General features: G+C 41.0%; 1 protein-coding gene across 5 annotated transcripts in view; it reads right to left on the bottom strand.

Annotated features, from left to right (window-relative positions):
• hdac4 (histone deacetylase 4) overlaps nucleotides 1-18,466 on the bottom strand; it is a 150,505-nt gene that overhangs the window by 47,289 nt on the left and 84,750 nt on the right. For all 5 annotated transcript variants that reach the window (XM_050049746.1, XM_050049745.1, XM_050049747.1 and 2 more), the window contains 8 exons: nucleotides 15,723-15,923; nucleotides 15,469-15,614; nucleotides 14,212-14,362; nucleotides 10,118-10,238; nucleotides 8,240-8,358; nucleotides 1,042-1,170; nucleotides 554-660; nucleotides 168-287 (listed from right to left, as the gene is read on the bottom strand). In XM_050049746.1, coding sequence (XP_049905703.1) covers nucleotides 168-287; nucleotides 554-660; nucleotides 1,042-1,170; nucleotides 8,240-8,358; nucleotides 10,118-10,238; nucleotides 14,212-14,362; nucleotides 15,469-15,614; nucleotides 15,723-15,923 — 1,094 coding nt within the window. The remainder of the gene's footprint in view (nucleotides 1-167; nucleotides 288-553; nucleotides 661-1,041; nucleotides 1,171-8,239; nucleotides 8,359-10,117; nucleotides 10,239-14,211; nucleotides 14,363-15,468; nucleotides 15,615-15,722; nucleotides 15,924-18,466) is intronic.

The following is an 18,466-nucleotide window of genomic DNA, read 5'->3' on the forward strand; positions in this document are numbered from 1 at the left end:
TCAAATTGAGACAGAATGGGAGCGAGATGGAGACAGAGAAGCAGACATGTGAGGTGCCTTCATACTAAAAATAATTGATGAGGGCTGTTTTGTAAACTAAATATTCTTTGGTGTAATAAGTAACTCTGTGTTATATCTTTATGGTATTGTGCAGTGACTGTACTCACAGTGCTAGCAGGGCCTGTGGCTGGCAGTCCTAGGGTGATGTTGGGCAGAGAAGGGGAGGTGTAGAGAGAGAGCTGGCTGACTGAACCTTCCCTTGCAGCCAACCTCTGAAGTAGGGAGGCCTGAACACACACAACACACAGTGAATACTCACAACGTTTAGACACAAAGTAGACACAGTGTTACATACAGGACATTACTTCCCCTCTGTTTCACACACACAAACACACTCAGAGCTTGAGCCTTCCTTTTTAAATACACAGACATTGCCAATCTCCTCCTGCAGCCTTCTGGTCACCTGTCTGCCTCATACACACAAATACCAAAATACACTTGTGTACATGTGCAATCATACACATGCAGACACTGGCAGTCATATGTTGGTTACCTCTCCAGGGCTGCTGGAGATGGTGACCCCGTTCTCACTGGGGATGTTACTGGAGCTGTTGTTGGGGGAGCTGGGACCTGAGCCTGGTGCACTGTTGCATGCAGACTCTAGAGCACACAACAACACAGAAATTAGATTTTTCTAACATGCTTTCCTGAGATGCTGAGGTTTCTGAGATGAAATATGACTCCATTATTCCTTGTCCTTGTTGTGTTATAGTCCCTCTGGAGTGTATTCATGTTGTAAAGTGTGGATTGGATTGAATTTTAAAATCAAAACCTCACTTAAATAAATGATGATAATGTTTGACTTCATTTCTATGACTAAGCCATCAGATCATGATGGTGGGAAAAATCAAATCACTGATATTCCAAATACGGGGTAGAGAGTGGATATTTTTAGTATCTATTTACATGTCGATCAATGTACAATTAGATTCTGCAAATTTTTATCACGAAACAGCAGAATCCAGCAAAAAGAGTGCTCACCAGCCACGTCTAGGGAACGTTTCTTGGCAGAAGTGATGGGACCGTCCTTCCTCCGGAGCAGAGGGCTGCTGCGGCGCTCCGTCACCTTTTGCTTTAGCCGTGAGCGAAGCTTCAGGTTGGGCTCAGAGGCTGACGAGACACAGAGAGGAAGTTTTGGTGTTGGGTAAGACAAAAACTTTAAATAACTGAGACCTTTTTATATATCTGTACATATGAAACACTTTTGAAAATATGTGTTGTCAATATGTGTTTTTGTCATCATGTGTGGCTTATCCCATCCTATTTAGCAAATGTGTGGCAAATAACTTAGTGGACAGATCTAAGCAATGGCAGGGTAAGTATCTGATTTCTAACTGGGCCACCCATTCTAAAAATATTAATGTGTTGCCCCCCCAAATTAGCCCCGTAAATGTGAAAATGACAGATTCTCTCCAAACTGTCTCTCTGGCGCTCAGCTTCATGGTTGATTGCTGGGCCCCACAAGTGGGAGCTTGTTGAGGGGCATGTAGTGAGGTTAATGAGTTTGTCCCTATAGGCCACACTGTATGTGTTGGCTGACAGATTCAGGAGCTAAGGTTAGCCATCATCATGTGACAGTGGGAAGCACTGCAACGAGAGGGGAGGCAGCCAACTGGCAGCTTTCTTGACCCCACGCTTAATGATGCTGCCTCCGCACTCTGCCAGTGAATGCTGCTTGTTTCCAGACAATTACAAAAAACTGCCACTGTCTGTTGTCATGTGTGTTTGTATGCATACGGGTTTGTGTGTGCCTGGTTCTTTGTTACTTGGGGCTCTGCCTCCTGTTCTAGATTTGATAGGAGCTGTGTTGGCAAGTGCCATGTGAGGGCAGGACGGAGAAGAGGCAAGCATTCAGTATATTCTGGGAATCTCATCAGGTCAGGGATAGGACCTGACCTTTTCTGGACAATCTTGCTTTGGCGTCTCTCTGCCAGACTGTCCCAGACACGGGAAGCTTTATTCCCTCCTCCAATGGCTTCCTTCCGTTCAATTAGTTGAAGCTGGATGGTTGACCAACTGTTGACCCTATCCTCGTCCCACGACTTTGTATCAAACAAACCATGCTACGTTCATTAGCCTCAGAGAAGGAGCTGGGACTTCTTGGTATAGCAATTGAGTCTCCTTTGTGTACTGTAGTGATTTATTGTTACAAGACCTATTCAGAGCCTGCATCAGATTAGGTACCAATGGGTGACCAGCAAAAAATTGGATTCTCAGGTATTTTGTCTTAATTTTATTTCCAGGTTCGGTTCTTGGTAAAACAAAGAATATGCAGATCTGATTATGGATGTTGGCTGACAAATACATTTAATAAAATGACAATATTAATGATTTAATTTAATGTACTCAGGTTTTAATCCTCTGACTGCTGACTTTGCTTGTTGGCTATGTCTTTTGTGCAAGCTGGAAAATGAAAGCCACCTCAATCATGGGCATTACAGGCATGTTAAGTGTGGAGATGTGCTGCTCAATATTATAAGAATAAGCAAAAATATTCATTTAAATAATATCCCTGCATTCCCTTCAATTTAACATGTTATGTTAGTTTCACATGCATGAAAAGGCCCAAAATGATCACTTTAAAATATGCTGCCTTACTAAAATATTTGATTAGCACAGGGTCATTACAGCAATCTCAAGTAGGGCCACAGATCTTGTGTCAACTGGTTGGGTCGGGTTGCTGAACTAATTGGTCATATGTGTAAGTGGCGGTGCAGGTGCGGTATAGCACATTGCCAGGTTGGGAGCAGGTTTTGAAAATCAAACTGGTGAAGGACTCTGATTCAGGGTCATTACAAACCCTTGGCCTTTGCTGTAGTCTTGAATGCTTATTAAGGTAGGGTGAAGCAAAGTTTTAATGTACTTCAAAGAGGTGCAAGCACTCAATCCACCTCCCTGTTGGTGGGGATAAGATGACCCGTAGTGAATTTATAATGTCTAAGTACTTTTTCAAATGCACTTTCAATTTTAAGGGGAACGTGCTGCTGAACTTATGAAACTCAATTATTTAAAAAAGAGCTTCATCTAAGTGGAGGGCACTCTTCCAAAGGCTTTGTTAAGAGGGATGGAGCGGGTCAGGATAAAATGCTATGCATTAGCGGAACTGGAGACACTAGAAGAAGGAAATACAATGAGAGAAGGAGCATAGTGCGTGGAGAATTTTAGTCTGACATCTTGACATTACCAAAATTATTACAATAATTACACATTATTAAAAAAAACAATAATTGAAAATCAGATTTCTTCCATTACTTTCTAATATGCTACAAAAAGCATTTAGTGTTAGTTTAATTAATGCAGGCACATTATGCATATGTTGGCATTTGCTGATGAGGTTTGTAGTAATTGTGCACTTGAGCATTCAACATTATTTTTTAGGTCTGTTTGATTCTGGGAGTGCTCTGAACATCCTTAAATAATAACCCTATCATTTTGTTAATGATGAGAAGGGTAAATGAAGCATGGTGCTGAGAATTTGGCTGGAATTAAATAGCATCCTAACTATACAGTCAGACCCGTGGTGTTGGTATTACCACAATCCCTCTTACAATACTCTTGGTAAATCATAAACAAACATTTATTATGGTTAGAAAATATAACCCAGGTGTGACAGGAAACATGACAGGCCTCCATTGAGCAGACCTACTGACAGTCAGGCTGCAAAGGTGACAGAGACTGTGGTCAATCTGGTGGGTATCCAAGGGTGGAAAAACAAGGCACACAGAGATGATGGAGTGGAGGAGGGGGGTGGTCAAGGTTGTGTTTATGTGCCCTGAGTCATTAAGAAATGGACAGATATAAGGAGGAGTGGAGAGAGAGAATGAGAGGAGGATAAATGGAAGGTTAGAGGGAGGTTAGGAGGACAGTAAAGGAGAAAGAGAAGGAGGGTGAAGTAGGGGTGTGTGTTTGCTGGGCACTGGTCGCCACGGGGTGTTCACCTCAGGACGCAGTGACTTTGAAGGGTGTTAATGCCGACAGGGCAAAAGCGCACCAGTGTGCACACGTGCAAACACACTCGCTGCAGAGGGCCCAGACTGGTTTTACTGCTGATGCTGGCATTTTACTGTAGCCCTCTCTCCCTCCTTCACCTCCGCCCATCCATCCATCCCCTCCTCACTTGCCCTCCCTCTAAATCCCCATTTCTCTCCTCCCCCTGGCATACATCCCGCTCCCCTTCACTGTTGAGCCTTCCACCCTATTTTTTCTCCTAGTTTGCAAACTGCAAAGGTGTATATACCGTCTCATTACAGCATTCTTCACTGTCCTACTTTCCAATGTTGACGGCCCAGAAAAAAAAGTAGTTTTAAACAGCAACAACGGCATTTTTTAAAAGTTTCTCAGACTTCCGGCTACATTCTGACTGTTGTAACTTTACATCGTCTCTTAACAGCATGTCTTCTTCTGTGGGGACACTTATTGCTGAGGTCAAGAACTGTCTCTGCCGCTACAACACACAGTCTCCTGAATCCAAGGTAGCATTGTATATTCACTTCATATGCTCAACATGACCTGACAACACATGGCCTGTCCTCAAATGTCCCATCTCAGAAGAGAAACATTGTGGCTTCTCTAAGCGTGCTTTGCCTCTACATGTTATCTCCCATTACACAATGCTGCTCAATACAAAAAATAACTTTCAAGGTCTCTCCCTGTTAAAACCGTAAAGTCGCATCTGATGACATATCAATATGAGATTAAACGTCTCTATAAGTGGTGCTTAATATTTCAATAGGGAGTGGAGGAGGAAACTGGTTCTCTGATACAAAACATATTGATCAGTTGCTCATCTGTTTTGACAGATGGGAGTCCCGAGCTTCATGCTGGGGGAAGCCGTGCTGCTCTTCCAAGGAAAGGCAGAAATCAATAGAGTTGTTTGCTGAAACTAATCAGTGGAGCTTCCCAGAAATGTATGTAGATGATACATTATACAGATGGACATAATGTAGGTGGACAGACAAACAGACAGATAGATAGATGTGTTTGTAAATCTCCTGGGTGTTGTGCTTAAAGACATGAATTCTTAGCTATTTCCAAGAGATCTGTCTTCAAATTTTTAATCAGAATGTATAACATACTCTCCTGTGGGCATATAAGGTGAAAAACAGCGCGGTGACACCAAAGAGCTGACTGACATTTTCCCTCTGATAGTTCTAACTAATGACACCTTCTCATAGAGGTGACATGAGATTGTTAAGAACATCAAGAAAGCATCTTTTATTGGTTGTTGTGGTGTTGTCTTTAAATGGGGCTGTGTTCACACTGATAACAAGAGGAGTCTGTATGAACGCCCACCTCTCATGGTATTCACAACCATGGAAATGGAAATTTTCTGAGTTCACGAGTTGTGACGTGTTTGCAGACATTTTCTAAAATGGTAGAGGCCATGTAAGTTCCTGTTTTGGTGGGTTGTAAGTTAGTACATTTTAATCACATAGAGTCGGGTTTTGGGTTTAGGCAACAAAAAACAAAAATATTATAGATGTAGAAAAAAAGATCATGTTTGGGTTAAAATAAGTACGTTTGTTACATAACTTAACTTACGGAAGTCAATTAACAAGTTTGTCAGGTGATATATGTGACAAAAAAAAAACAAAAAAACTTAGCATTGACTTTTGGTTTCGCAAGTAACATGAACAGCGGTCTTCTGGGTCAAAGTTCTGTGTTTGTTTGAGCCATTCGCTGCACCTTCCCCCCAACGTACATGAACGTTCTTGCTCTTCATACTATGTCATTGCTGTTGGGGAGGGGTATACATTGGAGTCTGTTGAAAACCTGGTACGCCTCATACGAACTTTAAAAGAGTGTGCTGTCTGATGGTAACAGGCATCAAAGGCCACTGACCAAGATGCTGCATTTGATGCCCTGGAGATGAGCACTAGTTGGCCTTCGCATTTCATTACCTGCTTGCTAAACTGTTAGCCTCAGTGGCTACCAGATACTAACAGTGGTCACTGCCTAGCAGCGGTGTTCTCACAACAAAACCACCCCAGCGCCAAGCATATCTTGTACACGACTTCCCATGTTGTAACCAAGACTGCCATTTAAAAGCCACATGACACCAAAGTGGGAACAGCAAAATAGTGTGATGTTCAAAACAAAAGGGTTTCAGATTAGATGTTTAACATACCAGGCTTGTACCAGTGACTTTGATTTAGGTACATACCTGGTGGTGGCTACATTCCACCGACTAGTCCAACAATCAGTAGGGATTCAAGTGCAGGGTGAGAAGTGTTGGAGGAGAAGAACAACAAGAAAGTAATGTCCAATGACATGAGAGGAGGTTTAATCTTGGTTGTTGGGTTTTAAAGTCACATGGAAGGACCAATGTGTTGTATTGCTCTTCAGTGAGACACAGATCCACCAGCTAACTCACTGCACTCTGCGCTGAATGTGTCCAAATGTAAAACGATGTGTCGGATTAAATAAAGAACATGGAAGTGCTATTACTGTATGTGGATATCCTGCAGGGTTAAATGTTCAGTGCACAGTGTGGTATGGGAAATGTGTGTGTGTGTGACTGCTTGTGAGAGAGTGAGGGACAAAGGGGGTCACCATGACAAGTCAGCGTCTGTCATGAAGGCCTAACAGACTTCCTGCCACAGCATTCAAAGTGGCCCTCTGTGTTCTCCATTATCACAGAGCCCCTCAGACTTGAACAATGGACCCCTGTTGTAATAAACTGTATGCCTGGCCTCGCTTCTTAACGTACATCTATAATTTACACGCATACATTACAAAAAATGGGTCACCGCAGGCAAAAACGTCATGTGTGACAGCTTCAGTCGTCAGAGCGGCGCACAACTGTGGTGACCACTGTCACTCACTTCCTCTTGAACACAGTTCATCTCTGTCTGCCCATCTAATCTGATCTACAGTATGCCTGCTCACTGTTGACACAACAGTTCCTCAACAGCCGTGCCGTATGTGTGCACATCGGTGTTCCCTCTCTGCCTCTCCTCACAGCTGACACAGAGACAAAGAACACTGCCTACAAATCCCAAACTCCATTTCTCCTGAAAAGATGTCATTCTCTTTGTACATGCACAGTGATGTGTTGTGCTGTAGTGTCTGTTGTACGTATGAACTGTGAAACTGTAAGTTGTGAATTTTTCTCAACACCACTGGCACCCCAAGAAATTCCTGAATTACATCTGAGTGTCCCTGAAAGTTGAAACTTGCCGTCTGAGGTTGTGTGCCAGTATAAATCATTCCTGCCTCCAGCTCACAGCAGGTGGGCAGGAGTGCAGAGTACACAGAGCCTGGCCTCCAGCTGTGAAAGCAGGCAGCGATACTGCCAAAGCAGCTGCTGACGCTAAGTGAACAATCACAGCTTGGCCATACTTGACTTGGACAGAGGGACGGAGAAATAACAGTCTGAACCGTCCAAAAGGCAGGAACTGGTGGTTTTTACGTGCTTCCTAGGACACTTCTCAGAGTAGTCAAGGGTGGTTTTGTTAAACAGGATGATCTATGACGCCTGTGAAGGAGTGTGCCTGAATATCTTAGTCAATAGTCTAAAAACAGGAGAATAACTCACTTGCTTTTGAAAAAAGTCTTTATCAAAAATTCTACAACTGGTGATGAAGCAAAAAGCTGAATAGAAGTAAGAAAGACATTTTGCAAATATTTTAATTTTCATCCACTGTAAGACCTTGAACCATGAAGAAATCAAGTTAGATAATTTAGGACTATTTTTTGGCTGCAGCCACGAACTTCCTGGAGTCTGCCTCTTGCCTGACAGCTGGTCCTGGCAAAGAAATAGTCCGGCACACAACCCCTCGTAAAACTGTTGAATTGTCGTTTCTACACTTTGGTTTTTGTACAAATTAGACAAACATTCCTTTAACACAATTTTTACTGGTTTTAAGGTTTCTCATTTGTGCTTCTGCTCTCCATCCACCCTCATTTACATAAGAATGGCTCTCGAGACCTTATAAAATAACTTCTAATATCTTTTTTTGGATACTATTTTAGGGGCTCCTTTTAATCCTCCAGTGGCTGACTCCTGGTCTATGTGCCTGACTTTGAAACCCACTAAGCCATTACAATTGCTAATGCAGGAAAGGAAGATTAGGGCTCCCTTCTAGACATGCAGTGGGTAGCTGGCTTTTAAGAGGTGGAGGAATACGAATGTCAGTAAGTACCAATACCTCAGCAAAACCTCAGGACCATTCTGTACCTGTTTTGCGGAGTGGGAAGTCGTCTTTTGAGTCATAAGTGCCCAGCATCGGGTGGTTGTACGCTGACAATGCTGTTTGGGGAGGAGAACTCTGGTCCAAAGAGCTGTGCTGGGTTTTTCTACAACACAAAAAGAAAAAATATATTTAATACATCAGTATTTACGTATGCTTGCCGAGCACGCTGTATACCTATTGTACTTTACCTGACTTTCCTTAGACACACACACAAAAGGTGTAGTGACAAAGACGGCTTCAATCTCCCTCCCCAAGGTCAACACTTCAAAAGATGTAGCAGAGTGGACAACAATGTGGGTGGAGTGGAGAAAAAGGGAGAAGAGAGAAGAGACTAAAAGCTGAAAGCTTGTCTTTTTCATCAAAAGACAACAAAGGAGTATCCTTTTGAACGTAGGGCAAAAAATGCACAGAGACAGGGATGGAGAAGGTAAGAGATGCAGGATGAGGACAGAGGTGAGGTTTAAAGACAGAAAAAAAATGTATAGAAGAACTGAGGAGAAAGCGAAAAAAGGTAGAACAAACAGGTAGGAGATGAAGAAATGGGAGAAATGGTGATGGTGGTGACAGTGAAAGAAAACCATTTCCCTCACTGATGGCACATTCTTTGGATTGTTCTATCATCTCCTGCCTTGGCAGAAACGTTTGACTGCTTAAAGCCTCTTCAAATATTTAAAGCGCAGGAGAGGTGCCATTGTCTTTTTTCTCAGCCCACTTCAAACACACGCACACACGAACACACCTCAAAGAGAGCCAGCTGTCAATCACTGACTACAAACATAGACAGAAACAAAGCCTCATTCCTTCAACGTTTTCTCTGTAGTTTTCAAGGCAACTGGCGAGGACTCTCAGAGACACAAATGTTGATGTTGGTAAGTTCTTCAACACGCAGGGACACCCACACAACAAGGGTTCACAGCACCACAAGGTTTGCTGTGTTTGTTAAGCCATGATGATGAGGAACTTTGATGTCGCTCATCATTTTGGCTTTTAAGTTTGATATTTTGTCAGTGTGACAATTTTTTTCGCAAAGATCAGAAAAGGAGACAACTAAAAGGTTTATGAGAATACAAGACAACAATACAGGCTAATATTTGATAGCTCGCAAATCAAAGGTTTCATTTGTGTGGGATGTTTCTTCTTTATAACCCTTCTTTTTTGTTCATTTAAAACAGGAAATGCACAATCAAAAAGTACTTTCACATTCATACCTGCACTTTGGGTGTCTACTAGAGCATTTTTACATGCTTTAATGTTCAAAAAAGATTTCTTTTTCTTATTCTATGTGTGCTGGAACATCTGTATTCACCCTATGTTTGAATTGCTCCATTTAAGTGTCTCTTTAAGCCCCTGTTCTGACAAAGCCCAGTCTGCTCTAATTGATCAGCATTTCTGGGTCTGTCCAATCTGCACTCTTGGTGTCTCTACACCCTCATTGCAGCTGGGGAATGACTGTAACAGAGTACAGCGACACTTACCGTGAAAAGCTTCAAAATCAAAAATTTCACAATGTTAAAGGTTTTTTTTCCTTATCCGCTGTGAGGGTCCAAAGGACAGAAGGATGTCTTATGCTGTAAAGCCCTCTGAGGCAAATTTTGATTTCTGATATTGGGCTTTAGAAATAAAAACTGAACTGAAATTGAATATTATTTGACACTTTTGTGTAATAGTTCCCCTATTAAGTTCTCTAAATGCTGAGAATGAAAGAGCAGACAGAAGAACAGGATTTTTGTTGTGATGTATAAATTGGTATTCTTTACTGAAATAAACTTGAATTTTGATTTATCATTGCATAAATTCTTCATTCACAGCCGGTCACATCCAAAGCCATAAGAGGTTCTGTGGTGGTGGGCAGTGACACTCACCCATACCAAAAGCGTGGGTCGCTGGGCAGACGGTGGTTTAGGTTTCGCTGAGCCAGGGCTTTCTTCTTGTTCAGGACAAACTCCTGAAGTCGCATCTTCACCTCTGTACTGGCAACTGCACCTGACAAAGAGATACAGAGAGACATGGGAAGCTCAGCAACCCAAGGTCTGTATACTTTTTATCACCTCATACAAAAAACCCCACTTCCTTCAGTGTTGCATTTCTTGAAACATTTGTGCTTCAGAGAGATGTGTTTCAGCACCTCCACTGTACTGTGCCTCCTGTCCAATCTGTGACACTAACATCAACATTATAACATCCATCCATATAATGATAATAAATAAATAATGGCTTCTGTAACTACTTGCAGCACAGTGTTGCATCAGAGTTTCATTGACATTCCACAGAGACAGCAGTGCTCTGTAACTCTCCTCGAAGACACACATCATGAGTTTCATTCAGCTCCCGGTCTCCTCTCAATTACCACCCTCATTTCACAGCTACAGTACAAACAATTGTCCAGGGAGGAAGACCTGGATGAGAGAGGGGGGAATGAGAGACCGAAAGAAAAAAGTGGGGAACGGAGTGAGGAGAGCAATCAAAGAGGGCCCGAGGGAAAAAAAAGGTGTTTTGAGAATACAGGAAAAACAGTGGAGGTGTGTTTTTCTAAGAATGTGACAGTGGGAGTGATAACAGGTGATGTGTCAAGCTTGAGCGAGAAAGTGGTAAATACAGTATGTGAACGTGACAACAGCTAATATATGCTCTCTAAATCACGGTGCAGCTGGAAGTGCTGACATCCCAATATGTCCGCTTTGCCACTGAAGGAAATAGGCTTTTATGAGACTGCCTTCTCTGCAATTTATTGCAGTACTTAACAAAGCTTCCTCTGTTTACAACTCAATGCTCTTTCCATAGACGTCAAACCGTAGGCTCTCTTTGCCTGGCAGAGAATGGTCGCGGAAAAGGATTTTTACTGACAGAAAAATCATCGTTCCAAATGTGGGTCCACCATGAAGTATATTCAAATGAATGTGTGCTCAAATAATTGTCTAAAAACCCATCGTAGCCTGCTAAAAAAAACAGATTGCAGCATTTTACAGCCACACTAATAATCAGAATGAAACACAGCTTGACTGATTTACTGCACCAATTAACTCGGAAATATTTCTCTCATTGTTGCATGGTCACAAAGTTGACATTGGTCCTACCCAATGTCAACTTTGTGACTACAAGCATCAAATCAAGAGTAATAACACTCTCTTCATTAGCAGACATTTTCTGAAAATAATCAGGCCTTTAATACCAGTTCTGTAAAATTCACCTAAAATGCCTATCCAAGGCCGAGTAAACTGAAAGCTCTTCTTGTTCCAATTCTAGAACTTACATGTTCTCATTTGTAAGTTTTTTTCCAACAGCCAGAATCACTGTAAGTGTCTCTGTCATTCAGTTATGTTAGTTTCAACACAATGAAATGAAGTTTTATTTTATTTTATTTTTTTTTATCTTTGCTTGAATATTTTCTTGAAAAAAGATGCTGCAGTTGACTAGCTGGGAAAAAAATGGGGTCATATCATGAAGCCTCACCAAGTCCAAATTTAAAGTAAATAACAATGTCACAGAAAATAAAGATTTTCCACATGTTCTGTCCAGGCGCAAATACAGAGGGGCACACAATATATTGAGTGTGTGAATACGTGGAAAACAAGTCAACAAACACAGAAATATCTATTTAGGAGTTTACTGTATATAAAAACACCCCTAGAAACCCTGAATTGATAGGAAACACTGTTTTCCTCTTAAGCCAGCATAGGAGTCATTTGTTTATCATTTATGTACATTGATAACAGTCTATGATGCCAAGAAAGAGTTGAAAACTCCTCTGAAGGTCAGGAGTGTCATTGACTATAAGACCCATAAGCCACTGGGCCAATCACTGGCAACTGATAGGCCATGAGGCTTAGAAATTGAGAGGCACGTCCTTTAACACAAGCCATCGTTGTCTACTGAAGTTGAGACTGTCAGTACGGAAGCTCCTATTGGCTCAAGTGAGGAGTCAATGAAAAGGTCAGAGTTCAGTTACCATTTTGATATCCGAAGAGGAGCCAGTTGTTTACATGCAAACTGAAGATAATGTGGATAAAATGTGGAGAAATATGAGCGTTTAAGACAATACAATGACAGTTCATGGATATCTTTGGATGTAATATTGTGTTTAGACTAATAGGTGAGTTATAACTGTTTATTTGCTTATCTTTTGTCTAACAGAAGCGTTTATTGAGCCTGCTGTGGTTGTTGTATCTTGCAATGGTCAAAATCAGTCGAACTGCAAGGAGTGTAGCTTTCTAACGATATGTCATATGAGTAAACCACTTATACACAACAAGTGCAGTAATTGTTTACATATCATCATTAACAAATAAACCGTTCCAAAGGCTAGCAGGTGGCCCATCGGATTATTAAGAGATAACATTTATACTGTGTGGCTCATGTTGATTTGTGCATACATAAAAACACCCGCATGATGAAAGGAAGCACCTTTAGTGCATTTTAAGGCCCTTCAGGTCCTGTGTTAAGTGGAAACAAACACTTTGTAACATATTTAGTGAGGCAATTATATTTAAATAGCACCTGTCAGCAACAAGGTAATTTAAAGATCTTAACATAGTGACTCAAGTCTGTCATGTCGCCTTCTATGTATGCGGTATTAAACAATTACAGGAACAGGAACAATAATAGGCTTGACACAACCACACACATTTCCTCCTGCCAGGAAAATATGCAATTGTGTCAAAGCTCATTTGAGTATTAATACCAGGACAGCTGTATTTGTCAGTTCAAGTGAGAGCACTCTGTAGCAGGATCAGCATGGCTCCTGACAGTACGGGTACCATCAGTACTCTCAAATCAAAGAATGACTCTGGCTTCAGAGGTCTTGGCGTTAGTCCGATCAGTCATGATGGCTTTTACACACCAAATGAATTGCTGAGATGTGAGGAATGCGGCAACATTCATAGAAGGCAGTCTGACAGGTAAAAATGTCCATCAGTCAGACAATCAGATTTTAAACAAATCCCTAAGATCATTGAACTTATTTGGAAGAGAACACAAAAAGGGAAGTGTAAAATTATAACCACAACTGTGACATCCATCACAGTTTTCAGATCGACGTCCTAATCAATATATGACTTCCCTTTTATGCTTTAGTTGCACATACACTGTTTAACAATGTAGGATTACTGGCACACTTTAGATTTTGCCTCTAAATACAGTGGTTTAGATCATCTGGCTAAACTGTTGGCTTGTTTACAACTAGTTTGATCGTCTGACAGCTGGTGTTTCTGACTTTTCTGTAGAAATGTCATAGTGTTCCCAGATCCCAGCAAGTAGTTTGGTGAGCACAATGTCATCATAAAGGATGCAATTATGGCCAAGGCAGCAGAACTAAGTTGAAAATAAAGAATATTATCCTTTTAAGAGAAACAAAAATAAATGGATGAAGTCCAGGTACAGTGAGTTGCCTGGTTTAATTATATTGCTGCCACTCTGTTCCTTAAACAAAATGACATGAGAAAAAGAGAACAAATTATAAAAGCGTGGGCATGTGTGCCGCTTGAATGTCTTGCTCCTCTTGCCTTGTCTTGGCCCTCTTATTCTGATATTCCCTGTGGTGAATGTGCGAGGTCAGGCTGTTCTGACTACTGGGCAATAAGGACAGGTGCTGTGACAGAGGGGCTGGAGGGGCCAAGTCGCTCTGACACCTGCTGTGATAATATGACACAGAGCTTCAGCACAGTTACAACAGATGTTAGCAGTATTCAGGGGAAGGAAAGTGAATGCATGATAGGTCACACATGACTGCTTTGTTTAGAACTTGTTCATGACACTAATGAACCACAGGAATGCCAACCATTAACATTCATAACTGATTGGTCACCTTACATTTTATGCAGGAATATTTCCTCGAGGTATACTAATGCTCTTTTGGCATCTCACCACATTTTCAACAAGTCATGGCTCGATTTTCAGATGCATTATATAATGAAGGTGTGAGGCATTAAAACAATCAAGCTCACTAGCAGGTGCTACTTACTCTCCTGTCCCCTCTCCTTGTTTTTAAGCTGCAGGAGTTTGTGTTCCCGCTGCTGCTTCTCCATCTCTTGGTCATGACGCTGCTGCTCAATCTTCCTCTGGTGCTCCAACAGCTCCTGTTGGTGCTTGAGTGCCAATAAATCCTGTTGGTGCTGGTGAAGAGAGAGAGAGAGAGAGAGAAAAGACTATAAAAGGAAAAAAGTACAAGTAGAACTAGAATTACCACCTTGCAGTTACACCTCTATGCACCAGGTGAGTTACAGTTACAGTTTACATTCATGTCTGTGAAAACATGGACGCTTTACACACATCTTCTCCCCGACAGCACAGAAGATCTATGCAATCAGTACAGTTTCAAGGTGGGCACCCAAGATTAGAGTCAACAATTCAGTGTCTTTCCTGAGGTCACAGTGACCTTGACCTTTGATTTTAGACCACCAAATTCTTAGCAGTTCATTGTGGAGTCCAAGTGGACATTTGTGAAATTTGAGGAAATTCCCTGAAGGTGTTCTTGAGAAATCACCTTCACAAGAATCAGATGGATGCAAGGTCACAGTGACTTCGATCTTCGACCACAAAATCTATTTAGCTCATCCCTGAATCTAAGTGAACGTTTGTACCAAATAAGAAGAATTTACTTAAGGTGTTACTGAGATAGTGTGTTCACGAAAATGGGACATACAGACGAATGTATGGACATATGCACGTACGTATGGGCGGGCAGACAGACAACCTGAAAACAGAATGCCTCCAGCCATGGCTATTGCAAGTGCAGGGGCAAAAAAGGGAACTACAAAGGATGTAAAAAAAGTACTGAAATGGAGAAGGCATTGCTTCAAAAAGGTGTGGCCATGGCCTGCTGTAACTACTATAAAGGACATGACATCAGCAAGCTGAGACCAATATGTTAAATGCTAACCAGGAGAATGAGCAGACTGAAGAATACACATCAGAGTTATTTTTGTCACCCACAAATTGTCCTCATGGCTATTTTTCTCATCATGGCAACACCAACGAGGCTTTTTAGCAAAGTGAGTCACATACAAAATTCACACGCACACAAGGTTCACTGGGGCCAAGGTTCCCATGGGGATGACTAAGCAGCAAAATACTGGCTCTAGATCAGATTACACCACCATACTTGCATCACTTAAGTGTAAACATGCACATGCTTCCTCCCGTCCTTCACACAGTGCATTTCTGCTGAGCACAGTCCTACAGCTGTATCAAAGGAAGGACTCCCTCCTCATCCACTCACCTTGATATGTTCCTGTAGCTGGACTTCATGTTGTCGTGACAGCTGTTCATGCTGCCGCTGGAACTCGGCGATCAGGAGCTGTCTCTGGAGCTGCTGCTTGTGTTTGAGAGTTACCAGCTCCTGCTGCAGCTGCTGCTCCTGGTGGTCTGTGGGACGTTTTCAAGACATCAGGGTGTCTGATGTGTTTGTACTAAATAGCCCGGGCATGACTTTAAACCACAAGACATGACAACCAGAGATCATCATCTACTTACTAATGACTGTCCCACGGCCTGGCTCGGAGGATGCGGGACAAGCTGTGGGCGGTGTGGGGTGGGGCTGGGGAACCAGGCCGAAGGGGGGCTGCTGGTGGTGGTGGTGGTGGTGGGGGTGGTCCACTACGCGCAGGTCCATGGGAAGGATTGCTGTGGTGGTGGGGGGCACCTGCATGGGCAGTGCTGCCGTGCTCACGTCCACTGAAGGAGGAGGAGGGGGCAGGAGAGAGGGGGAGAGGAAACAAGCACATAAAGATAGAGTTTGTTTAGAACATGCAGCAATAAAGTATTTACAATTCATATTTCTAGACTCAAAGGTATGGAAGCCCATTTCTACCAGTGTGATGAGAAAAAGATCATGCAAAGTAATTATGATGAGAATCTTTCTCAAAATAATGTCTCAGTATGTCAAAAATTGAGAAACTATTTCAAAATACTGACTTAATATCTCAAAAAAATGAGAAACAATTCTACATGATTATTTTGAGATTCCAACACAAACTTTGAGATACTAAGTTGTTATTTTGAGATATGTAAAAATTACTAAGGAAGTTTGTCATCTGTTTGAAATAATTATTTTGAGATGCTAAATTATTATTTTGAGAAAGTTTTTCATAATTTTGAGATATTACATCATTTTTTGAGAAACTAGGTCATTATTTTGAAATACTAAGTAACTGTTTTGGGAAAGTTTCTCATTATTTTGAGATATTAGGTCATCTTTTGAGAAACTAAGTCATAATTTCGAGAAAGCTTCTCGTTATTTTTAAATACAAAGTCATGAGTTTGTGAAAATTCCTTAATATTTTGAGATTCTACATCATTATTTTTAGATACTAGGTCATTGTTTTGAAATTCTAAGTCACTATCTTGAGAAAGTTTCTCATTATTTTGAGATACTATGTCATTTTTTTGAGATATTAGGTAATTATTTAGAAATACTAAGTCTATTTTGAGAAAGTTTCTTATCATTTTGAGATACTAGGTCGTTATTTTAATAATATAATTTCTAATTATAATAATTAAATGTGATTAATTATTAAATTACTACATTTATTAATTAATAAATAACTAAATAATTTCTCATTATTATCACTTCCAAGATACTGCATCATTCTTAGTCATTTTTTGAGATTTTAGGTTATTATTTTGAGACACTAGGTCATTAGTTCTTGAAATAATTTCTAATTATTTTGAGATACTATGTCACTATGTTACTATGTTGAGATGCTTATTATTTATCTTCAGATACTTATCATTATGTTGGATATTAGGTCTTTTTTTTTTTTTAGATACAAAGTCTTTATTTTGAGATACTATGACATTATTTTGAGAAAGTTTCTCATTTAAGTGACTCACAGGATCATTTATTTCCATCTCACTGGTGGAAACGGGCCTCCATACTAAACAAAGTTACAAACCACAGGCTAAAAAATTCACAAAATATGAAAAACTTAACAAGGACGACTCCCAGAAAGATATGTGCAGCATGTCTGCTTTCCACAATTAGTACATGTACACTGTGCCGTGAAGATTTTGACCCCAACAACAAATTTGTCTCAGAGGGTTGCTGAGTTCAAGTTGGCAGGAAATAAAATTGAATTCTTACTACAGTGTTGAGTTTGAGATCCCAAAGCCCAGTCTCCTCGGGGACTTATTAAAGGAAATTCATGTAATTTTCTTCTCAGAATATCTGTTTATAGTGCAATTATATAATTAATTCAAGGTCCAAAATGTTATATATCCTCTGACAGCAGCCAAAATACTGTGTCCTCTCTGATCCAAATAACACACATGAACACTTGTTACATCAGCCGTCTGGACCCTGCAGCCTTGACTGTTGCACTCAGCATTACACTTCACATTGGTTGTTGGCAAACTAGGGACTTAAGCCTGTTTTAGAGTTGTACACATTGGGTAAGAGCATTAGCAAAACATAAAAAACATAAACTGTGTCTGTGATTTAGAGCCTGAGATCATCAGAGTGACAGTCTGTGCTGTGGCAGGAGTAACGTGTATAGGAAGCCTCCCTCACATACTCTTAACATACATCCATACCATCATCATTCTCAGACAAACCCTGTACACACACCTTCACGCATTTTCTGCACGCAGATGATAAAATAGTACACACACAAGCAGAATGATGAAACATGGCAGCAGAGAGCAAAAACAATCCCCCTGCAACATGAGTTTTGCAGCAGGGATTTGCTGACACGCATACAGACTTACTGTGTGTATTTGTGTGTGTGTGTTTCCACTTTGACTGTGTATATGTGAGTAGCAACACTACATTTTGCTTACTGTAAGTGCAATGCTGACAGTGTACTGTATGTTTGTGCTGTGTGTGTGTGTGTGTGTGTGTTTATCTTCTACAGAGAAAGCAAAGTTGTTTGTGATGTTGAAGAAGATGGATTCCCTGTGCCGTCACACATCTGAGAGGATATAGACAACAATACGTCTAAAAGCCACACGCTTGCATCCGTCACAATCTGCTCAGACACTGCACAAACAAACTGGGTTAGACAGAACATCCTAACACAAAAAGGTCACACGTATTAAGCCCGACAAATGTCATGTCAGAAAGTAAAAATATCACAAAAGCCCCACTGAAAATAAAAAAATCCAAGTGTGTGATACAAAAAAATATCTCTTATGTTACATTCAATCTGCGACATCTACTCTACTTTATCTGAATAATCCACTGAAACAGCACAGGCTGCTGAAACATGGATACTTAGAGC

The sequence above is a fragment of the Epinephelus moara genome, chromosome 7 (assembly GCF_006386435.1).
Source record: "Epinephelus moara isolate mb chromosome 7, YSFRI_EMoa_1.0, whole genome shotgun sequence".
Taxonomy (NCBI): domain Eukaryota; kingdom Metazoa; phylum Chordata; class Actinopteri; order Perciformes; family Serranidae; genus Epinephelus; species Epinephelus moara.